Raw genomic sequence first — 25,819 nt, forward strand, 5'->3', positions numbered from 1 at the left:
TTACTGCCAGAGAGCCAAGTCTGAAATGTCACAGGGCACGTAATTGCGAAGAAAGAGGAAACAGTGTGAAGAAGTCACAGCCTGTTATCAGTCTAATTACAGCAGGAGGATTGTCGTGATTGGAAGTAAAGAACAAGATCTATCAAAGTGAATTAAACTATGTAAAGTAGCTACAGTGTAGCGACTCCATGTTTCCCGTGCTTTTCTTACCTATTACAGTACAGATGCAACCTCTTTCGCTATCTCTCTCTTTCTCTGTCTCTGTCTGTCTCTTTCAATTCAATTCAAAGGGGCTTTACTGGCATGGAAAACATATTTTTACATTGCCAAGGCAAGTGAAATAAACAATCACAAATTAACAGTTAACATTAAACTCACAAAAGAGAAATACGTTTGAAATATTATATTATTAACTATGTATAGTATTGTTATAATGTGCAAATGGTAAAAGTACAAATGGAAATGAATAAACATAGGTTTTATTTACTTTGGTGTTTGTGCTCCACTGGTTGCCCTTTTCTTAACGCAACAGGTGACTAATTTTGCTCTGATGATTACGCATTGCGGTATTTCAACTAACATATACAGCAACTTATCAATATTTGTTCTCTCTCGCTCTCGCTCTCGCTCTCTCTCTCTCTCTCTCTCTCTATATATATATATATATATATATATATATATATATATATATATACACTGCTCAAAAAAATAAAGGGAACACTAAAATAACACATCCTAGATCTGAATGAATGAAATAATCTTAGTAAATACTTTTTTCTTTACATAGTTGAATGTGCTGACAACAAAATCACACAATAATTATCAATGGAAATCAAATTTATCAACCCATGGAGGTCTAGATTTGGAGTCACCCTCAAAATTAAAGTGGAAAACCACACTACAGGCTGATCCAACTTTGATGTAATGTCCTTAAAACAAGTCAAAATGAGGCTCAGTAGTGTGTGTGGCCTCCACGTGCCTGTATGACCTCCCTACAACGCCTGGGCATGCTCCTGATGAGGTGGCGGATGGTCTCCTGAAGGATCTCCTCCCAGACCTGGAATAAAGCATCCGCCAACTCCTGGACAGTCTGTGGTGCAACGTGGCGTTGGTGGATGGAGCGAGACATGATGTCCCAGATGTGCTCAATTGGATTCAGGTCTGGGGAACGGGTGGGCCAGTCCATAGCATCAATGCCTTCCTCTTGCAGGAACTGCTGACACACTCCAGCCACATGAGGTCTAGCATTGTCTTGCATTAGGAGGAACCAAGGGCCAACCGCACCAGCATATGGTCTCACAAGGGGTCTGAGGATCTCATCTCGGTACCTAATGGCAGTCAGGCTACCTCTGGCGAGCACATGGAGGGCTGTGCGGCCCCCCCAAAGAAATGCCACCCCACACCATGACTGACCCACCGCCAAACCGGTCATGCTGGAGGATGTTGCAGGCAGCAGAACGTTCTCCACGGCGTCTCCAGACTCTGTCACGTCTGTCACGTGCTCAGTGTGAACCTGCTTTCATCTGTGAAGAGCACAGGGCGCCAGTGGCGAATTTGCCAATCTTGGTGTTCTCTGGCAAATGCCAAACGTCCTGCACGGTGTTGGGCTGTAAGCACAACCCCCACCTGTGGACTTCGGGCCCTCATACCACCCTCATGGAGTGTGTTTCTGACCGTTTGAGCAGACACATGCACATTTGTGGCCTGCTGGAGGTCATTTTGCAGGGCTCTGGCAGTGCTCCTCCTGCTCCTCCTTGCACAAAGGCGGAGGTAGCAGTCCTGCTGCTGGGTTGTTGCCCTCCTACAGCCTCCTCCACGTCTCCTGATGTACTGGCCTGTCTCCTGGTAGCGCCTCCATGCTCTGGACACTACGCTGACAGACACAGCAATCCTTCTTGCCACAGCTCGCATTGATGTGCCATCCTGGATGAGCTGCACTACCTGAGCTTTTGTGTGGGTTGTAGACTCCGTCTCATGATACCACTAGAGTGAAAGCACCGCCAGCATTCAAAAGTGACCAAAACATCAGCCAGGAAGCATAGGAACTGAGAAGTGGTCTGTGGTCACCACCTGCAAAACCAGTCCTTTATTGGGGGTGTCTTGCTAATTGCCAATAATTTCCAACTGTTGTCTATTCCAATTGCACAACAGCATGTGAAATGTATTGTTAATCAGTGTTGCTTCCTAAGTGGACAGTTTGACTTGGAGTTACATTGTGTTGTTTAAGTGTTCCCTTAATTTTTTTGAGCAGTGTATATGCATTTTTCCTATCTTGTTGCCTTACAACCTGGAATTAAAATGTAAATACTTAGTAGAGCCAACTTTGGCAGCAATTACAGCTGCATGTCTCTATAAGCTTGGCACATCTAGCCACCGGGATTTTTGCCCATTCTTCAAGGCAAAACTGCTCCAGCTCCTTCAAGTTGGATGGGTTCCGCTGGTGTACAGCAATCTTTAAGTCATACCACAGATTCTCAATTGGATTGAGGTCTAGGCTTTGACTAGGCCATTTCAATACATTTTAATGTTTCCCCTTAAACCACTCAAGTGTTGCTTTAGCAGTATGCTTAGGGTCATTGTCCTGCTGAAAGGTGAACCTCCGTCCCAGTCTCAAATCTCTGGAAGACTGAAACAGGTTTCCCTCGAGAATTTCCCTGTATTTAGCACCATCCATCATCCTTCAATTCTGACCAGTTTCCCAGTCTCCCAGTCCCTGCCGATGAAAAACATCCCCGCAGCATGATGCTGCCACCACCATACTTCACTGTGGGGATGGTGTTCTCGGGGTGATGAGAGGTGTTGGGTTTGCGCCAGACATAGCGTTTTCCTTGATGGCCAAAAAGCTCAATTTTAGTCTCATCTGACCAGAGTACCTTCTTCCATATGTTTGGGGAGTCTCCCACATGCCTTTTGGCGAACACCAAACGTGTTTACTTATTTTTTTTCTTTAAGCAATGGCTTTTTTTCTGGCCACTCTTCCATAAAGCCCAGCTCTGTGGAGTGTATGGCTTAAAGTGGTCCTATGGACAGATACTCCAATCTCCGCTGTGGAGCTTTGCAGCTCCTTCAGGGTTATCTTTGGTCTCTTTGTTGCCTCTCTGATTAATGCCCTCCTTGCCTGGTCCATGAGTTTTGGTGGGTGGCCCTCTCTTGGCAGGTTTGTTGTGGTGCCATATTCTTTCAATATTTTTAAATAATGGATTTAATGGTGTTGCGTGGAATGTTCAACGTTTCGGATATTTTTTTATAACCCAAACCTGATCTGTACTTCTCCACAACTTTGTCCCTGACCTGTTTGGAGAGCTCCTTGTTCTTCATGGTGCCGCTTGCTTGGTGATGCCCTTTGCTTAGTGGTGTTGCAGACTCGGGGGCCTTTCAGAACAGGTGTATACAGTGAGGGAAAAAACGTATTTGATCCCCTGCTGATTTTGTACGTTTGCCCACTGACAAAGAAATTATCAGTCTATAATTTTAATGGTAGGTTTATTTGAACAGTAAGAGACAGAATAACAACAAAAGTATCCCGAAAAACTTATGTAAAAAATCTTATAAATTGATTTGCATTTTAATGAGGGAAATAAGTATTTGACCCCCTCTCAATCAGAAAGATTTCTGGCTCCAAGGTGTCTTTTATACAGGTAACGAGCTGAGATTAGGAGCACACTCTTAAAGGGAGTGCTCCTAATCTCAGTTTGTTACCTGTATAAAAGACACCTGTCCACAGAAGCAATCAATCAATCAGATTCCAAACCTTCCACCATGGCCAAGACCAAAGAGCTCTCCAAGGATGTCAGGGACAAGATTGTAGACCTACACAATGGCTACAAGACCATCGCCAAGCACCTTGGTGAGAAGGTGACAACAGTTGGTGCGATTATTCGCAAATGGAAGAAACACAAAATAACTGTCAATCTCCCTCGGCCTGGGGCTCCATGCAAGATCTCACCTTGTGGAGTTGCAATGATCATGAGAACGGTGAGGAATCAACACAGAACTACACGGGAAGATCTTGTCAATGATCTCAAGGCAACTGAAACCATAGTCACCAAGAAAACAATTGGTAACGCACTACGCCGTGAAGGACTGAAATCCTGCAGCACCCGCAAGGTCCCCCTGCTCAAGAAAGCACATATACAGGCCCGTCTGAAGATTGCCAATGAACATCTGAATGATTCAGAGGAGAACTGGGTGAAAGTGTTGTGGTCAGATGAGACCAAAATCAAGCTCTTTGCCATCAACTCAACTCACCGGGTTTGGAGGAGGAGGAATGCTGCCTATGACCCCAAGAACACCATCCCCACCGTCAAACATGGAGGTGGAAACAGTATGCTTCGGGGGTATTTTTCTGTTAAGGGGACAGGACAACTTCACCGCATCAAAGGGACGATGGATGGGGCCATGTACCGTCAAATCTTGGGTGAGAACCTCCTTCCCTCAGCCAGGGCATTGAAAATGGGTTGTGGATGGGTATTCCAGCATGACAATGACCCAAAACACACGGCCAAGGCAACAACGGAGTGGCTCAAGAAGAAGCACATTAAGGTCCTGTAGTGGCCTAGCCAGTCTCCAGACCTTAATCCCATAGAAAATCTGTGGAGGGAGCTGAAGGTTCGATTTGCCAAACATCAGCCTCGAAACCTTAATGATTTGGAGAAGATCTGCAAAGAGGAGTGGGACAAAATCCCTCCTGAGATGTGTGCAAACCTGGTGGCGAACTACAAGAAACATCTGACCTCTGTGATTGCCAACAAGGGTTTTGCCACAAAGTACTAAGTAATGTTTTGCAGAGGGGTCAAATACTTATTTCCCTCATTAAAATGCAAATCAATGTATAACATTTTTGACATGTGTTTTTCTGGATTTTGTTGTTGTTATTCTGTCTCTCACTGTTCAAATAAACCTACCATTAAAATTATAGACTGATCATGTCTTTGTCAGTGGGCAAACATACAAATTATGCAGGGGATCAAATACTTTTTTCCCTCACTGTATATACTGAGATCATGTGACAGATCATGTGACACTTAGATTGTACACAGGTGGACTTTATTTAACTAATTATGTGACTTCTGAAGGTAATTGGTTGCACCAGATCTTATTTAGGGGCTTCATAGCAAAGGGTGTGTATACATATGCACACACCACTTTTCCGTTATTTTTTGTTGTTGAATTTTTTGAAATAAGTTATTTTTTTCATTGCACTTCACTAATTTTGACTATTTTGTGTATGTCCATTACATTAAATCTAAATACAAATCCATTTAAATTACAGGTTGTAATGCAACAAAATAGGAAAAACGCCAAGAGGAATGAACACTTTTGCAAGGCACTGTATGCTTATCTGTAATGTCAATCCCCTTGTATGTTTTCTTTCATATACTGTAGTGATCATTTGATTTACTGTCTTGTACGTGCAGGTACATATTTTAGGAAACAAGATTAAACAGTTTACACTATGCAAATTTGTAGACAGAAATTCTTGTTATCAAAAAAGTTCAACTGTATCATACCACAAGGGTCTTTACTAATGAAGAATACCTAGTAGTGTGATTAAAAGCCTGGAGAGCCAATCCAGCTGAGACTGATTAGATGGAGAAGTAGTTTTACACACATACAGTGTATAAACAAAAGCATTAACGCAAACTCTTACACACACACACACATATTGTTTGTGCTGCACAAATAACACTAGATGGACTAGATTTTAAATCCAGGGATATTGTTAATAGGTGGACAGGTGTACAGTCTTTATTAATTTACATTTTCTATTGCACTAGTTTGGTCCAGTTTTGGTCCAATGATGCCTTCATAAAGTCATATGGAAGTGAAGTGAATGACACGTGGGCACACACACATGACACACAAACACATACACACGCTCTCACACAATTGCTTGGGAGGTTCTCCTTGTTGATGAGTCATCTCCTGCAAGTATAGAGAGGAAGAAAGAGAGAGAGAGTCTCAGGGGTTTTTGAATGGCAGCAGTGATGCCAGCAGCATTAGTGAGCTCTGAGAGTAGCAGCCCTCTGAAAGGTGTGTGTCCTTGGTCTACCGAGTGGGCGGACATCTCACATCACTTTCCCTTTGTGGAGTTCTTAGTATTGAAAAGGGCTCCATTTGATTTGCATGGGCTGATTAACTCCTTGTCGCAAACACTCTTTGCTTCCGTCTGGCGTGGGCTGATGTGGAGGGGGGTTATGTCGTCAGAATATTTAAGTTAGGCAAACAGAACAAGTGTGCTTGCATACGCCCTTAAAAGACCTTCTCTAGAAAAATTTGGAATAGTACTGTTTGTCCATTTTGAGACGCCGTTGCCAGCATATACTTTCTCAAAATAGTCTGAATAAATCTAAGATAATTCTAGTAATCTTAGATCGGTCATACATTTTTACATATTTGCAGAGGAGATCTTAGTCGCACAATTTTACATCTAACTAATGTAAAATGCTTGGTGCAGTATTTCTCAAGTGAAAAAATTTGCATGAAAACCATTAGTCTCTTGTTGAATGACAACAAACACTTGAAGAATCCCTACTGTTGACCTATGACCAACGAAGGGGCGTAGACTTCGGCTACCGACTTGGGGTTGCCTCGAGAAACATTTTTGTGTGCACGAACAGCCGAAAAAACCCTTGCCGAAGACCAAAATGAACAAAAACATCACAACATTTTGTCATAATGTATGCACGAACTGTTCCGAACTGTTTTGGCTGGGAAGCATGCGGGCGGCTTTAGATTACAAAGAAGAACGGGAGTAATGTTGAGGACTCAAGAGTCCATGGCTGATTCAGCTCAGTGCTCTTCAGGGTGAGCTTCTTGACAGTTATGCACATTTCTGATTTAATATGCTATGAAAAGCACCCGTTAAGTGCATACTGTCGCAATTGGCATTGGCGATATTAAGGGATGGCATGTTTGTTGTTGTTCAGTAATTGGCAGCTAAAGTGCCTAGTGAAAGTCTACACACCCTTGAACAGTTTTCATTTTGCTGCCTTAAATTTCTATCTAAAAAGGGATTAAGTTGGATATTCTCCCCACTGATCTACACAATCTACTCCACATTATCCATGCAAAAAGTATTTAAATTGTAAAATAAAAGCAACAACAAAGAAGTCTTGATTGCGAATGTCTTCACACCCCTTGCTGTGGCACTTCTGAATAAGTTCAGCAGCAAATATTTTCATACGCCAAGGTAAATAAAAGTAGTGGTTTCGATCCCCGGGACCACCCATACACAAAAAAAAAAAAATGTATGCACGCATGACTGTAAGTCGCTTTGGATAAAAGTGTCTGCTAAATGGCATACAGTGGGGGGAAAAAAGTATTTAGTCAGCCACCAATTGTGCAAGTTCTCCCACTTAAAAAGATGAGAGAGGCCTGTAATTTTCATCATAGGTACACGTCAACTATGACAGACAAAATGAGAATTTATTATCTCCAGAAAATCACATTGTAGGATTTTTAATGAATTTATTTGCAAATTATGGTGGAAAATAAGTATTTGGTCAATAACAAAAGTTTCTCAATACTTTGTTGTATACCCTTTGTTGGCAATGACACAGGTCAAACGTTTTCTGTAAGTCTTCACAAGGTTTTCACACACTGTTGCTGGTATTTTGGCCCATTCCTCCATGCAGATCTCCTCTAGAGCAGTGATGTTTTGGGGCTGTCGCTGGGCAACACGGACTTTCAACTTCCTCCAAAGATTTTCTATGGGGTTGAGATCTGGAGACTGGCTAGGCCACTCCAGGACCTTGAAATGCTTCTTACGAAGCCACTCCTTCGTTGCCCGGGCGGTGTGTTTGGGATCATTGTCATGCTGAAAGACCCAGCCACGTTTCATCTTCAATGCCCTTGCTGATGGAAGGAGGTTTTCACTCAAAATCTCACGATACATGGCCCCATTCATTCTTTCCTTTACACGGATCAGTCGTCCTGGTCCCTTTGCAGAAAAACAGCCCCAAAGCATGATGTTTCCACCCCAATGCTTCACAGTAGGTATGGTGTTCTTTGGATGCAACTCAGCATTCTTTGTCCTCCAAACACGACGAGTTGAGTTTTTACCAAAAAGTTATATTTTGGTTTCATCTGACCATATGACATTCTCCCAATCCTCTTCTGGATCATCCAAATGCACTCTAGCAAACTTCAGACGGGCCTGGACATGTACTGGCTTAAGCTGGGGGACACGTCTGGCACTGCAGGATTTGAGTCCCTGCCGGCGTAGTGTGTTACTGATGGTAGGCTTTGTTACTTTGGTCCAAGCTCGCTGCAGGTCATTCACTAGGTCCCCCCGTGTGGTTCTGGGATTTTTGCTCACCGTTCTTGTGATCATTTTGACCGCACAGAGATCTTGCGTGGAGCCCCAGATCGAGGGAGATTATCAGTGGTCTTGTATGTCTTCCATTTCCTAATAATTGCTCCCACAGTTGATTTCTTCAAACCAAGCTGCTTACCTATTGCAGATTCAGTCTTCCCAGCCTGGTGCAGGTCTACAATTTAGTTTCTGGTGTCCTTTGACAGCTCTTTGGTCTTGGCCATAGTGGAGTTTGGAGTGTGACTGTTTGAGGTTGTGGACAGGTGTCTTTTATACTGATAACAAGTTCAAACAGGTGCCATTAATACAGGTAACGAGTGGAGGACAGAGGAGCCTCTTAAATAAGAAGTTACAGGTCTGTGAGAGCCAGAAATCTTGCTTGTTTGTAGGTGACCAAATACTTATTTTCCACCATAATTTGCTAATAAATTCATAAAAAATCCTACAATGTGATTTTCTGGATTTTTTTTTCTCAATTTGTCTGTCATAGTTGACGTGTACCTATGATGAAAATTACAGGCCTCTCTCATCTTTTTAAGTGGGAGAACTTGCACAATTGGTGGCTGACTAAATACTTTCCCCCCCCACTGTATTATTATTATTATAATTCATACAAAATCAAACAATTTCTTGAGTTCCATCTGTTTGGTAAGGTAGTGGTTCTCATGATTTAAGAACAACTTCCCCTGTCCCTGTAAGGTCCCTCAATTGGCTAGTGAATGTCAAATAATTATTCAACCACAGAGCCACCAATAAACTTTAAAGCATGTCTGAGATACAATTTTAGACAGGCATTAATGGTAATTAATCTGTGGATGGTGTATCATATCACCCAAACACTACAAAGATCTGGCATTCCTTCCTAATTGAGATGCGAGAGAGAATGGAAATGGGTCAGGGACATCACTATGAGGTTTAAGATTATTTTAAAACAGCCACAGAATTAATTGTCTGAGCTGAAAGAAAACTGTGCATGGATCAACAAAATTGCATTCAATCCACATTACTGGCATGTATGACAAAGTGAAAAGAAGGAAGCCAGTATTAAAAAATCAATTTCAAATCATCCATTCTGTTTGCAACACGGCCGTTAAAGGGATTGCATATTCATCCTATTTCCTTAGAGTGATCGAAAACATCACCCATAATATCCTCTGAATTTGAGAAAATGAATCCTATCTCTCATCTGTGACTATCAGTGAGGCTGTATGCTTGGGTTAGTGGGGGGCGGGGAGCAATATTATAATAAACTCAGATTGACACACCGATTGACACGCCTATTGCCCCACATCACATACTGCTGTGTTTTCTTGTTGACTGTTCGGCAATCGGCATGAACCTGATTCCCGGTCTACGGATGGAGAGCAATAATGGAGATGGACAAATGGATCAAAATCAATATTCACTCCAATGTGTATCGGAATGGTAAATAATTTATGTATATCTTATAAGCACGTACTGACAATGTTTGGATGTAACCTTCCTATCTTCCGATCTGGGTGTGCTATGTTAGCTAAGCTAGCTAGGTGTGAGTGCTAGTTAGATAGCTAGCTTAGCTAATGTCAATGCAAGCTGTACTTAAGCTCTTTATCAAGTGGCCACTTACTGATGTGTTCAATAGTGATCACTCGAGTCTACAAGTGTTTTGGCCAAAATGTGCATTGAAATGATACACACTCAACGTCCCAAATGCCAATATCAATATTCCGAAAATCTAAATCCATATGTGATCATTGTCTCCCGCGACCTGTCTTGTAGCATGACTCGCTATGAAACACTTGCCCTCAGGCAGACACAGACACAATCTCCGACAGACAGTGAGAAAGTTGTAAAAACAAACCACAACCTGCTTGCTAAGTTATTTTATAGTTGACAAGAGAAAGCAGATTAATCATTTATAGAATAGAAAAACGTACAGTGCCTTGCAAAAGTATTCATCCCCCTTGGCGTTTTTCCTATTTTGTTGAATTACAACCTGTAATTTAAATGGATTTTTATTTGGATTTCATGTAATGGACATACACAAAAAAGTCTAAATTGGTGAAGTGAAATTAAAAAAATAAACTTGTTTAAAAATAACGGAAAAGTGGTGTGTGCATATGTATTCACCCCCTTTGCTATGAAGCCCATAAATAAGATCTGGTGCAACCAATTACCTTCAGAAGTCACATAATTAGTTAAATAAAGTCCACATGTGTGCAATCTAAGTGTCACATGATCTGTCACATGATCTCAGTATATATACACCTGTTCTGAAAGGCCCCAGAGTCTGCAACACCACTAAGCAAGGGGCACCACCAAGCAAGCGGCACCATGAAGACCAAGGAGCTCTCCAAACAGCGACAACGTTGTGGAGAAGTATAGATCAGGGTTGGGTTATAAAAAAAATCCGAAACTTTGAACATCCCACGGAGCACCATTAAATCCATTATAAAAAAAATTGAAAGAATATGGCACCACAACAAACCTGCCAAGAGAGGGCCGCCCACCAAAACTCACGGACAAGGCAAGGAGGGCATTAATCAGAGAGGCAACAAAGAGACCAAAGATAACCCTGAAGGAGCTGCAAAGCTCCACAGCGTAGATTGGAGTATCTGTCCATAGGACCACTTTAAGCCATACACTCCACAGAGCTGGGCTTTACAGAAGAGTGGCCAGAAAAAAGCCATTGCTCAGAATTGAAGGAATGATGGATGGTGCTAAATACAGGGAAATTCTTGAGGGAAACCTGTTTCAGTCTTCCAGAGATTTGAGACTGGGACGGAGGTTCACCTTCCAGCAGGACAATGACCCTAAGCATACTGCTAAAGCAACACTTGAGTGGTTTAAGGGGAAACATTTAAATGTCTGTCAAAGCCTAGACCTCAATCCAATTGAGAATCTGTGGTATGACTTAAAGATTGCTGTACACCAGCGGAACCCATCCAACTTGAAGGAGCTAGAGCAGTTTTGCCTTGAAGAATGGGCAAAAATCCCAGTGGCTAGATGTGGCAAGCTTATAGAGACATACCCCAAGAGACTTGCAGCTGTAATTACTGCAAAAGGTGTCTCGACAAAGTATTGACTTTGGGGTGGTGAATATTTATGCACTGTCAAATGTATTTCTTGTTTTTTTCACCCCCCAAAAAAAAAAAACATCTTCAAAGTGGTAGGCATGTTGTGTAAATCAGATGATACAAACCCCCAAAAAATCCATTTTAATTGCAGGTTGTAAGGCACCAGAATAGGAAAAATGCCAAGGGGGATTAATACTTTCGCAAGCCACTGTATAACTAATATATGTGGTTTGTTCTGTAAACAGCCCATGTAGTAACTGATAGGCTACTGTACCTCTCTGTATAGCTAAAGATACTCTCTGATTTAGCTGTTGATACTTGGGATAAATGCAGTATTAACCAGTGTTAGAAGCCGTTTACGAGGATAAGGTGCATCTGTTCAAATTCATCTGAATAGGTTTGCTATTGTCAGCTTTCTCAGGTATTGTTTCAAGTAATGTCAATAGTATTCCCCCAACTACTTACACATTATGTCTGCAATGTCAATAGTATCTAACTACTTGCCAAGAGGAATTGACTGTTTGTCACGCCCTGACCTATGGAACTCTAGTTAGTTTGGTCAGGGTGTGTATATCATGTGTGTGTTTTCTATGGTGACATTCTAAGAGGCAGCTGTCGCTCGTTGTCTCTGATTGGGGATCATACTTAGGCAGCCAGTTTTCCTGCCTGTGTTGTGGGATCTTGTTTGTGTTCGGTGAGTTTGGGCTTGTTAGTGTATAGCCTTCTGACGTCACGTTTCGTTGCCTTTTGTTGTTTTGTATGTTTATTCAGTTCAATAAACATGTATGCATTTCACGCTGCGCCTTGGTCTGACTCGTTCTTCAACGACCGTGACAGAAGAACCCACCAAAAATTGACCAAGCAGCGTGCCCAGGAGCAGACACCCTGGACACAGGTGGGGAAGTAATTTTGGACTTGGGAGGAGATATTGGCTGGTGGAGGACCCTGGGCGAAGGAGGAAGCCCAGGCCGGAGAGGAGCAACGGCAACACAGAAGGCGCCGGCCGAGGAGGAAGCCCGAGAGACAGCCCCAATAACTTTTTTGGGGGGGGCTAAAAGGGTGGTCGGGTATCAACAGAGAAGTGCCCCGACCACTGCACTCGTGGGGGCTCGGGGAGGAGTCCTCACAGGAGGAGGACTGGGCGCGGAGAGTGAAAGACTGGTACAGTCGGAGATCTCTAACGTCAGTTCCCAGTCCGGTACACCTCGTGCCTGCGTCTCGCACCAAGATAGTGGTGCGTGTTCCAAGTCCGGTACGGCCCGTGCCTGCTCCTCGCACCAAACCAGTGGTGCGTGTCGCCAGCCCGGTACGCCCCGGACCTGCTTCCCGCACCAAGCCAGTGGTGCGTGTTCCCAGTCCGGCCGGCCCGTTCCTGCTCCTCGCACCAAGCCAGTGGTGCGTGTTCCCAGTCCAGCCCGGCCCGTTCCTGCTCCTCGCACCAAGCCAGTGGTGCGTGTTCCCAGTCCGGCCCGGCCCGTTCCTGCTCCCCGCACCAAGCCAGTGGTGCGTGTCCGCAGTCCGGCCCGGCCCGTTCCTGTTCCTCGCACCAAGCCAGTGGTGCGTGTTCCCAGTCCGGACCGGCCCTTTCCTGCTCCTGGCACCAAGCCAGTGGTGCATGTTCCCAGTCCAGCCCGGCCCGTTCCTGCTCCTCGCACCAGACCAATGGTGCGTGTTCCCAGTCCAGTCCGGCCCGTGCCTGCTCCTCGCACCAGACCAGTGGTGCGTGTTTCCAGTCCGGCACGGCCCGTGCTCGTTCCACTGGTGCCCAGTCCGGCACCGGTCAGCTGCTCCACTCCGGAACCAGAGCAGTCCGCTCCACCGTTGCCTAGTCCAGCTCCGGTCAGCAGATCTACTCCGGAGCCATAGCAGTCCGCTCCACCGGTGCCCAGTCCAGCTCCAGTCAGCGGCTCCACTCCGGAGCCAGAGCATTCCGCTCCACCGGGGTCCAGTCCAGCTCCGGTCAGCGACTCCTCTCCGGGTCCAGATGTCAGCCCCTCTCTAGGTTCGGAGACTCCCACACCAGGGTCCAAACAGGGATCGGTGCATCGTGGGAGGACTGAGAGGGGAAGCTCTGCGTTGAGGTCCAGACCGGTCCAGGGGTGCAACGCGGAGTTAGTAAGGGAGGAGACGTCACGGCCGGAGCCGGAGCCACCACCGAGGTTGGAAGCCCACCCGGACCCTCCCCTGTTAAGTCAGGTCTGTGCGGCCGGAGTCCACACCTTTAGGGGGACTGTCACCCCTGACCTATGGAACTCTAGTTAGTTTGGTCAGTGTGTGTATATCATGTGTGTGTGTTTTCTATGGTGACATTCTATGTTTGCATTTCTATGTTTGGCCGGGTGTGATTCCCAATCAGAGGCAGCTGTCGCTCGTTGTCTCTGATTGGGGATCATACTTAGGCAGCCAGTTTTCCTGCCTGTGTTGTGGGATCTTGTTTGTGTTCGGTGAGTTTGGGCTTGTTAGTGTATAGCCTTCCGACGTCACGTTTCGTTGCCTTTTGTTGTTTTGTATGTTTATTCAGTTCAATAGCTGCGCCTTGGTCTGACCCGTTCTTCAACGACCGTGACACTGTTTGAACTTCTCCTCCATGCTGAATGTTCCTGTGGTCACTGGCTCTGCCAAACTAGCACTATGGCACTACTGCAGAAAACTTTTTTTTGTATGGAAGTCCCGTTTGTAGGCCATGTGAAATAGGTGTCATTATAAAACTTAGTGGCCTATTAAATGTTGTATTTTTTTCCACAGGTTACCAGAAGGTTCAACAAGTTCCCTGACGTCCCCAACTACTTGATTAATATTTGTTTAGCAAAAATGCCTCAAGTCATTTTCTCTGTAAAATGCCTTCATGGAGCTGATCATAGGACCGTTGGATATCAAACAGCAGACATAAACAAGCTTTGACTTCAATTCAGTTGTGACTACTTACGGATTATTTATTTCTTGCCTACATCCCATCAATACACATTTTTGTATTTTTATACTGCATCAAGAGAAACACAAAATCAAAAGATAGCTCTGTCTCTTCTGTTATTGACAACAAAAACAGAGCATATACATATTTATTTATGTATGTGCACAATGTATATACAAATATACAGCAGCTTTGTATATGGTGTACATTCCTCTCATTGTACTCTGTCATTGCAAAACATCTTTGGCACATGACACGGAGTACAAGTAGTGGAATGTTTGCTAAACAGACTGGGTCCCAGAATAGGTGTATGAACATTTCTGGGAAAAAGTATCACCTCGTGCCCCCTGGTTGTTGCTGATAATTTAGCATTAGCTCAGTTGTTCTCTTCTGGTGTTACTAGCAGAGACGTAAAAGCAGGAGAGACATCCCACTTGTGGGCCACTTCCACATTTTTTGGGTTTCAATGGAAGTAGACCAGACCCAGCTGCTATGGCAATGGTGTCTATAGGAGAGTTTCCCCCTTAAGTAGACCGGAACTGACCATGTAGGCCCGTGGAGGGATGGTGTTGACCAGTATGAACTGAACAGAGTTTGTTAAACAGAGTGTATACCAGAGGGTTGATGGCTGAGGAGAGGTATCCACCCACACAAGCACGTTCAGAAGCCCCCCCATCACCCCCGGGTCACAGTTCACAGGGTGGCACACCACCACCAGTATATTGGTGATAAAGAAGGGACTTTACATGACCACGAACAGGAAGAAGACCACACCCAGGACCTTGGAGGCCTTCTGCTCATTGCTGAGTGACTGCATGGTGCGACGCCCGTACCACAGTTCCACCCGGCCCCACCGACCCCTCCTCCTACCCCTCCTGTGTCGGGGCTTAGCGAACAGGAGAGGAAGAGCTTCTCTTTGAGGTCTGGGGGAACAAGCCCAGGATCAGGGTGGCACTCTACTCAGGCCGGGGCACCAGCTGTTCCAGGCAGATGGCAGCATCAGTCTGCAAGGCGCTGATGGTGAAGAAATAGGTGATCACCATAATGGTGACGGGGAGGTGTGTGTGTGCATGTGTGTTCCACTTCTTAATTAATCATCTTTGTCATCAACAGATGTTTAAACATGGAACGATTAGTCAGTGCATTGAAAACTAACATGCGCCATCTCTTCCGGTGCCTATGGTGGAAGAGCCCATAGAGCCCAGAGTCTTCACTTTCCCCCTGCATCTCTGAAGCGGGACATAAAGCCAGCGATGGCTTCCTTGTCAGGTTTCTCATACTGGGCACACAGGGGTTCTGGGATGGAGAGCTCACACACCTTCTCCACATACGGTGCTGGATCAGGGGTGACCTCATTGAAGAGGAGATCCAGCAGCCTGTCTACAGTTGAAGTCGGAAGTTTACATACACCTTAGCCAAATACATTTAAACTCAGTTTTTCACAATTCCTGACATTTAATCCTAGTAAAAATTCCCTGTTTTAGGTCAGTTAGGATTACCACTTTATTTTAAGAATGTGAAATGTCAGAATAATAGTAGAGAGAATGATTTATTTCAGCTTTTATTTCTTTCATCACATTCCCAGTGGGTCAGAAGTTTACATACACTCAATTAGTATTTGGTAGCATTGCCTTTAAATTGTTTAACTTGGGTAAAACGTTTTGGGTAGCCTCCCACAAGCTTTCCACAATAAGTTGGGTGAATTTTGGCCCATTCCTCCTGAAACAGCTGGTGTAACTGAGTCAGGTTTGTAGGCCTCCTTTCGCACATGCTTTTTCAGTTCTGCCCACAAATCTTCTATAGGTTTGAGGTCAGGGCTTTGTGATGGCCACTCCAATACCTTGACTTTGTTGTCCTTAAGCCATTTTGCCACAACTTTGGAAGTATGCTTGGGGTCATTGTCCATTTGGAAGACCAATTTGTGACCAAGCTTTAACTTCCTGACTGATGTCTTGAGATGTTGCTTCAATATATCCACATAATTTTCCTTAATCATGAAGCCATTTGTTTTGTGAAGTGCACCAGTCCCTCCTGCAGCAAAGCACTCCCACAGCATGATGCTGCCACCCCCGTGCTTCACGGTTGGGATGGTGTTCTTCGGCTTGCAAGCAACCCCCCTTTTCCTCCAAACATAACAATGGTCATTATGGCCAAACAGTTATATTTTTGTTTCATCAGACCAGAGGATTTCTCCAAAAAGTACGATATTTGTCCCCATGTGCAGTTGCAAACCGTAGTCTGGCTTTTTTATGGCGGTTTTGGAACAGTGGCTTCTTCCTTGCTGAGCGGCCTTTCAGGCTATGTCGATAAAGGACTCATTTTACTGTGGATTTAGATACTTATGTACCTGTTTGCTCCAGCATCTTCACAAGATCCTTTGGTGTTGTTCTGGGATTGATTTGCACTTTTCGCACCAATGTACGTTCATCTCTAGGAGACAGAACACGTCTCCTTCCTGAGTGGTATGATGGCTGCGTGGTCCCATGGTGTTTATACTTGCGTACTATTGTTTGTACCAATGAAAGTGGTACCTTCAGGCGTTTGGAAATTGCTCCCAAGGATGAAGCAGACTTGTTGAGGTCTACAATATTTTTTTCTGAGGTCTTGGCTGATTTCTTTTGATTTTTCCATGATGTCAAGCAAAGAGGCACTGAGTTTGAAGGTAGGCATTGAAATACATCCACAGGTACACCTCCAATTGACTCAGATGATGTCAATTAGCCTATTAGAAGCTTCTAAAGCCATGACATCATTTTCAGGAATTCCCCAAGCTGTTTAAAGGCACAGTCAACTTAGTGTATGTAAACTTCTGACCCACTGGAATTGTGATACAGTGAATTATAAGTGAAATAATCTGTCTGTAAACAATTGTTGGGAAAATGACTTGTGTCATGCACAAAGTAGATGTCCTAACCAACTTGCCAAAACTATAGTTTGTTAACAAGTTTATTTGTGGAGGGGTTGAAAAACAAGTTTTAATGACTCCAACCTAAGTGTATTTAAACTTCCGACTTCAACTGTATGTTGCCTGTAATGTTTGTGAAAAGAAAAATGGTAGATTAAGGGTACTGAATTTAATTTCCTTTCCTTTACTGTTTTGAGTTATGATGGGATTTGTTCTTGAGGGGATGGTCGGGGGGCCGGAACATAATTACAAATAATTTGTAGACTGCAAATTGACCGCAAGACGCCCAAACAGATATAATGTTTGACTAAAATGTAATCATTTCTCAAACCTTGCTTACATCTGTATACGATCAGTGTCTCTCTATTATGCGTGGGAATACTTGGGAACAGATTTCCAAAATTAAAATCACTTAGAGCTGTTTTTCTGGTGTTATTACTGTCTTTTATGTGGATGTGCCGACTCTGGTCTTGGCACTTGCGGTCTAGCCAACAGCTCGCAGATACAGTGTGGGTATTGCCTACTACATTATGAGATTATTTTGGACAAAATAGCGAAATTATTTTTATTTGTGAAATGGCAGCCATCATCATCATGTCACCAGAATAAGACCCTCGATATTTATTGGAAAGGAGCATCAAGGTCATCACCGTGCAATTTCATCACCCTGTGAAGTTCATCATAACTTATTTCCTAATAAACTGCATGCTTTCCCGAGTCGTAGTGGGAGGACTACACACCATATCATCGCGTGACTCCAAGTTTACTTTGATATGATGGTTATTATGTCAATATTTGCGCATAAGTGTTTCCACCGCCATTTCTCACATTAATTAATTTTACCCAAACAGATCCCACTTTGTCTAGCGTATTTATGTTTTGTCAATATTTGGAAAGTTTACAGACAAATTAGCTGTTTCCATCAGGCCCGTCGTGAAGTTTTTTCTCCGACATGTACTTTACTCACATAAAAAGGTTAGATGGAAACCTGGTTTATGACTCAGAAGAGAAGACGTTTTACAATCTGATTTCGATCTTTCTTGCACCAAAAGAGATGCATAGAAATCTGATTGTAAAATGTCTTCTCTTTTGAGTTATAGATTTGACTAACAGCTAGCGAGCTAGCTAAGTTAGCGAACTAGCTCAGTGAAAGCAAGGATATGGAGAATCGTGTCAGAGATATAGCGTAGCACAATGACAAATCAATTATCTAGCTAGTTAATAATCTCTACTATTCTATGTTAGCTACTTACATGGTGATGCACGCTTGCTTTTGGGACTGTCAGTGGCAAGTCAAGTGTTGGAACTGCATCGGGCTTCAGAAGCTTGGCATACCCCATCTTTTTTTGCAGCAGGTTTGCAAAGCACTCTGCAAAATGTGCTCTGCAACGACACTCTTTGTGATCAATTTGGGTGCGTCCTGAGCTTGGGAAACGAATGTAACCCACTTTTCCCATAAGTCTTACTTTTTGGGGAAGAAAAACAACTGTAAATCCGAGTGAAGTCAGGCCATTGGATTTTCAGATGCAGCTCAACGGACAGAGCAATAATATAGCTTTTTCCGACTTTGGTGATACTAATTACATCTGCTTTAGTAAAAATGTGAATCAAATTCAATATAAATCACAGTTTTCACTGTACAACTCCTTTAAGTAATACTGCAAGACAACATGGCAAATAATTGACATTTCTGGCCTAAATTGAACAGGTTTGAGTCAAATCCAATACAACACATCACAGAGTGAAACCCTCTGTGTTTTCAAGCATTGTGGTGGTAGCATCATGTTATGGGTATGCTTGTCACTGGCAGGAACTGGGGAGTTTGTAAGGGGTGAAAATGAATATGAAAGGAGCAAAGCCCAGGTAAAAGAAAACCTGCCTTAGTCTTCTGAATACATAACCCTGAGATAGAGTTTTATTGTTCAGTGGGATAATTACAAAATGTGTTATGCCAAAGACACACCAGAATGGCTTTCCAAGAGGTGTTGAATGTTCCTGGGTGGTCCAGTCTCAGTCCTGACCTGAATCTGCTTAAATAATCAGACACAAGGTTTGTATGTTGCTGTACATCAATGATTCCCAACCAAATTTACTGAGCAATTTTAACAAAAACAATGGATGTTGCTCTAAGAATTGTGCATAGTTGGTATAATATTATTCAAAATGAATCACTGCTGTAATTGCTACCAAAGGTGCTTCCATCAAGTGTTAACTCTGGGGTTAGAAGACATACGCAATAAAGACATCTTCATTTTTTATGTTTTATTTATTTAGAACATTAAGAAAACAAATTTGTTTGTATATGTTGTGTAGATCAGTAGGAAATAAATCTAATTTAGTGTCTTTTTAGATTTAATTTAAAGGCAGCAAAATGTCCAAGGGGTGTGTAGACTTTCACTAGGCACTGTATGTCCTTCCCAAAAGGGTTGTTCAGTAGTGAAGTGTAAGTGCCAATTATGCCCATGTAGTGGCGGTTAAGCTGACAAATTTAACTCAATCGTTCACTTTGTAATAAAAGCACCACATTTGGTAAAGATGTATATTTATGTACAGTGGGGAAAAAAAGTATTTAGTCAGCCACCAATTGTGCAAGTTCTCCCACTTAAAAAGATGAGAGAGGCCTGTAATTTTCATCATAGGTAAATGTCAACTATGACAGACAAAATGAGAAAAAAAAATGCAGAAAATCACATTGTAAGATTTTTAATGAATTTATTTGCAAATTATAGTGGAAAATAAGTATTTGGTCAATAACAAAAGCTTCTCAATACTTTGTTATATACCCTTTGTTGGCAATGACACAGGTCAAACGTTTTCTGTAAGTCTTCACAAGGTTTTCACACACTGTTGCTGGTATTTTGGCCCATTCCTCCATGCAGATCTCCTCTAGAGCAGTGATGTTTTGGGGCTGTCGCTGGGCAACACAGACTTTCAACTCCCTCCAAAGATTTTCTATGGGGTTGAGATCTGGAGACTGGCTAGGCCACTCCAGGACCTTGAAATGCTTCTTACGAAGCCACTCCTTCGTTGCCCGGGCGGTGTGTTTGGGATCATTGTCATGCTGAAAGACCCAGCCACGTTTCATCTTCAATGCCCTTGCTGATGGAAGGAGGTTTTCACTCAAAATCTCACGATACATGGCCCCATTCATTCTTTCCTTCACACGGATCAGTCGTCCTGGTCCCTTTGCAGAAAAACAGCCCCAAAGCATGATGTTTCCACCCCCATGCTTCACAGTAGGTATGGTGTTCTTTGGATGCAACTCAGCATTCTTTGTCCTCCAAACACGACGAGTTGAGTTTTTACCAAAAAGTTCATCCAAATGCACTCTAGCAAACTTCAGACGGGCCTGGACATGTACTGGCTTAAGCAGGGGGACACGTCTGGCACTGCAGGATTTGAGTCCCTGGCGGCGTAGTGTGTTACTGATGGTAGGCTTTGTTACTTTGGTCCCAGCTCTCTGCAGGTCATTCACTAGGTCCCCCCGTGTGGTTCTGGCATTTTTGCTCACCGTTCTTGTGATCATTTTGACCCCACGGGGTGAGATCTTGCGTGGAGCCCCAGATCGAGGGAGATTATCAGTGGTCTTGTATGTCTTCCATTTCCTAATAATTGCTCCCACAGTTGATTTCTTCAAACCAAGCTGCTTACCTATTGCAGATTCAGTCTTCCCAGCCTGGTGCAGGTCTACAATTTTGTTTCTGGTGTCCTTTGACAGCTCTTTGGTCTTGGCCATAGTGGAGTTTGGAGTGTGACTGTTTGAGGTTGTGGACAGGTGTCTTTTATACTGATAACAAGATCAAACAGGTGCCATTAATACAGGTAACGAGTGGAGGACAGAGGAGCCTCTTAAAGAAGAAGTTACAGGTCTGTGAGAGCTAGAAATCTTGCTTGTTTGTAGGTGACCAAATACTTATTTTCCACCATAATTTGCAAATAAATTTATTAAAAATCCTACAATGTGACTTTCTTCTCAATTTGTATGTTATAGTTGACGTGTACCTATGATGAAAATTACAGGCCTCTCTCATCTTTTTAAGTGGGAGAACTTGCACAATTGGTGGCTGACTAAATACTTTTTCCCCACTGTACTATTCAAATATATTTAAGTATGGAGCAACCACAGATTTGTCCCCTGGGGTCCGTGGTGGCCATTTTTCAAAATTGCTGCCGACTGTAACACTATTTTACAATTCAGAAGGACTGTTTCGAAATAAACAATCCAAATTTGGCATAGAGGTAGATTTATGCAGCCTGAAAATATTTAGATATGGGGCCACCACAGATTTGGCCCCTGGCGGCGTTGCCAGCAATCTTACAAAATGCATTTGACCCCAATTAGGGTAGATGTTATACTGGCTGTTATAGTTTTGAGACTTTTGTGTACATCTCCCAAAAATTTTTGTAACATGCCTATGTAACAGTGTGGCCTCCGTCCCTCTCCTAGCCCCAACCTGGGCTTGAAACAGGGATCCTCTGCACAATTTAAGGCTTTATCAGAAAGTGAACCATTTATCAGCATATCCACCCCACTACTGAACGAGAGAGACATACAGAGAGAGAGAGATAGAGAGAAAGGAAGAGAGACAGAGAGAAGGGACAATGAAATAGATTGAGATGACAAAAAGACAGATGGACAAACGGAGAAAGAAATAAAGTGATAGAAAAATAGACAACCCTGGCTCTCTCGGGAAGTGTAGCTGCTCCACCACGTAAAATAAAACATTGGCAGTACTTGGAAAGGTATTTATTCCTTCTCTACTGTCTAAGAAGAACAATAGGTAGCTAACATGTATCTGAGCTGCTGCTGTGTTTACCTCCTGAGTGTGCTTGCTAGGGACAGTGTGTGTGTGTGTTTGTTTTTTTGTTTTTTTTAGGGGGTAGATCAGCTTTAATATTGCAGATAGATTGTAACTTCCATCAATGTAATTGTCTGCATCACTTCCAATCCCCCATATGTTTTTTTTTGTTGCAAATATATATATACACACATACATACATACATACACATCCTTTAAAAATATATATATTTCCCTTTATTACATTCCAACCCCACCACCCCTTCCCTAATTGGAGTAAACTAGTGAACAACAATGCTTAGGCCTCTACTTCCAGCTTATACATACTATATACATTTTATGGACACAGTCAATTTTACAATAATTATATTTTGTTTGTTTTTACCCCTGAACTTCCTCTACCCTGAAACTCTCCGATCATTATCATGATGTCCATCCGGTTTGCTTCTATATGCCATATCTTTCTAACTGTGCTCTTTCACAAAAGTTCTCAACCTATAACCTATATAATTATTATGGACACAGTATGCTTACATTATTAGTTATCTTGTTGTTATTAGTTGTTGTTAGTTGTTATTAGTGCCATCCTTCAACTCCATTCAACACCACCCATCTATCTCTTAACACCATCCGTATTGGATTTCCATTTACCATATATTTTTCAACTGTACTGTGATGTTTTACAAGAGTTCTGGACCTTCTTATTCTCATTGTTTCTACAGATTGTAAATTGATAATATTTTTTTGTTTCTAAAAGTATTATTATATTATTGATCGATTGACTATGACTTTCAGATCACCCAGTAATGCTATCTGCAGGGTTAGTTTCAGGTAAATATTGCAATCATTTAGCCATTCCTGGACCTGTGTCCAAAAACAATCTACAAATGGACAGTACCAAAACAAATGATCTAATGATTCTGTCTCTTCGCAGCAAAATCTGCAGAGCTGGGAAGATTGTATCCCCATTATAAATAACATTATATTGGTAGCAAGAATTGTATATAATAATTTAAATTTAAAAAATCTAAGTTTTGAATCCGGTGTCGTTTTGCGTATCAGTTCATAAACACTATGCCATGGGATCGGTACGTCAAAAATCTCTTCCCAACTATTTTGAATCTATATGGGACGGCTGTCAATCCTTTGGTCCTTAAATGAAACTGGTATACTTTGTTATTTATCACAGTTTTCTTTAACTAATTATGTTCTTTAATGCAAGGCCGACAGACAAGTTCCTTACATTTTCCCCCTTCCACTTTCCTCTTCCATTTTTGCGGTAATGCTGCAATTATTTGGTTGTAATTTTGGGTAGAGCAGACATTTCCATATGTTTTTGTTACCTGCATGTGCGACATAACTCCACCAGTCCCACCAATGATATCATTTAGTGTGTGTGTGTGTGTTTGTTTGTGTGTCATATCTTAGTTATTAGATGTTCAGGGGGAGGTTTTCTCTGTGTGGAAGCTGCATAGTGGTCATATCCTTGCTGTTAAATCTCCCTCTGCTAAAATAATATATTTCCTCTCCTATCCTCTCCATCCTCCCCTCTCCCCCCTTTTCTCTCCTTCCTCTAAGAGAGAGGTGGATGAAAGGAATTAAGGCTTTATTCCATCTGCCAGCATCATTATTATCTTCTATCAGCTGAACAATGTTTCTGTCCCACCTTTTATCCCTACAGTGCCCCAACAGAACTAGAACAGTATATTTTTATACAGATCCTGTCTAGAACTATTTTTACATAGCCCTTGTCTAGAAAATTATATTTATATTCAGCCACTGTATATTTATAGCCATATATCGTCTAAACAACCACTCTGCTAGAGCTTGGCTTGTCTTCAGAGAATTCCCTTACGGAAAGAACACATTAATTTCACGTGATCACATATGAATTGTTCCAAAAACACGTGATCACGTGATCTTATGTGAAGTTAATGTGATTAAGTCGCTCTGGATAAGAGTGTCTGCTAAATGACGTAAATGTAAATGTAAATAACATGTGACAACATGTAAATCAACATGTGATTACATGAAACTACACAAATGAAAATGTTCCAAAAATACGTTTTCACATGATTTCACATGTGAAATTATGAGGATTTTCTGTAAGGGTTCTCTGTGCATAACAATGTTATCTGCCTATCCCTCCCTCTCAGTTTCTCCCTCTTCCTAACCCCCTCTCCCTCTGCCCGTCTCCGTTCCCCCGCCACAACGTTTTCACACTAATGAGCATGCTGCATGGCTTCTAGCCTCCTACTTACGGCAATTGTAACAGTAACAGCAGATATATCGCCACACAAGAGGAGTGCCATCGCAGACAGACACACACACACACACACAGTCACGCACACACCGACGTGGATAAATAGCGGCTTGTTCCTCTCAAACGTACACTGGGGAGGAAAAGAGAGAAAGTGTCCACCTACGCTCATCAAATACACAACAGGGCTAAGGTAAAACATCATCCATATTCATCTGGCTAGTAGATCGCTACGTTACTTAGGTCCACTATGGATAAAGGATGGGAGGCAGGCTGTCGTTATGTAGATCTGTTGTCAATGTGTCTGATCACCAGAATAGAACAGATGGAGACTTCGTTTACAGGACAGACAACTGTCATCATCTGGAAACACACTGTTTGAGACATAAGTGGATAGTTTGTTTGCTACTCCAAATATAGTTTGGTTTTGGTTATTGATTATTTACAACAGCAGAGCATTGTTTACACAATTAGAAATTGTAGTGTGTGTGCGTGTGTGTGTGTCAGTAAATGTCAGACAGTGGAGGAGCTACAGACAGAGGGGCTTTGAAGCACCCACACATCCCACCTACAGGTTTCACCCCTCTCTCTCACTGTCTCGCTCTTTTATCTCAATCATTATCTCTCCTCTTTTTAATGTCTCACACAAGGGTAATCCAACAAATATTCATCATCCTTGTGTACAGAAATAATCAATATCTCTCCCTCCCTTCGTCCCTCCCTCTCTTCCCTTATATGTCTCCACTCGTCCCTTACATCTCAGTATGCCTCCCTCCCTCTCCTGCATATTTCATCCAAAAACCTGCCCCGAATCAAACAGAGATTCTGTGTGGCCACTCTCAACACAGAAACATTATATGAAAGTCTACATCCAAACTGCAAACAGTGTGCGTTTGAAAGAGCAAACAGCTATAGCTACCTAAATCTAGATACAGCTACAGTATTTTTTTAAACCATCTGACCCTAAAAAGGGTTAATAACTATGAAAGCTTTCAACAGAATGAGCTGTCAAGCTTATTCAGTCTGGATGGAGGGGTCTGCAAACCTAATCTCCCAAATACATTGATTACATAATAAAAGTCAGGATTAAGAGCATAATTCCTAACTCAGCAGAAAAAGAAAAAGAAAGAAAAAGACCAAAAGAAGGGCAATGTTCAAACTTGTAATCATCTACTTGATAATCACCAGCCCAGTGGTTATTATCCAACAAGCTCTCACAGTCTCACTGCATAATTAGACGTTGATCCAAGTTCTTTAAATTTCAAATTTCTAAGTTGCTCCAAATGTCAATTTTTGAAGTGTTTTTGTTGCTCTGTATTGTTCTGTTTCTCCAAACGTCAAATTTAGAAGTTAAGGGTTAAGTTTAGGCACTCATTCTGAATGGTTAAGGTAAGGGTTATGGTTTGGGATATGGTTCATCCTTAAGAGTCTATTGATGCACATGTGCATCAATCTAAGTAACATAATAAAAAAATCCTCATCAAAATCTGTCAGTTTAAGATAGAGATATCTGCATGGGCTGCATCTCAATCCACCTCATCTGCCCATGTCACCCTTCTGCATCTGCGGTG

The 25,819-nt window shown here is 42.6% G+C and overlaps 1 protein-coding gene across 3 annotated transcripts in view; it reads left to right on the forward strand.

Annotated features, from left to right (window-relative positions):
• Positions 1-24,209: 24,209 nt before the first annotated feature.
• Positions 24,210-25,819, forward strand: part of LOC123481938 (regulator of G-protein signaling 8-like) — a 39,023-nt gene continuing 37,413 nt past the window's right edge. For 2 of the 3 annotated variants that reach the window (XM_045207661.1, XM_045207660.1), the window contains exon 1: positions 24,360-24,441. Coding sequence is in view for 1 of the 3 variants with exons in the window: in XM_045207659.1 (XP_045063594.1) it covers positions 24,227-24,441 (215 nt within the window). In the remaining 2 variants the exon portion in view is untranslated. Of the gene's footprint in view, positions 24,442-25,819 lie in introns of all 3 variants that reach the window. The other variant, XM_045207659.1, reaches the window with a different exon arrangement.

This window comes from Coregonus clupeaformis, chromosome 26 (genome assembly GCF_020615455.1).
Source record: "Coregonus clupeaformis isolate EN_2021a chromosome 26, ASM2061545v1, whole genome shotgun sequence".
Lineage (NCBI taxonomy): Eukaryota > Metazoa > Chordata > Actinopteri > Salmoniformes > Salmonidae > Coregonus > Coregonus clupeaformis.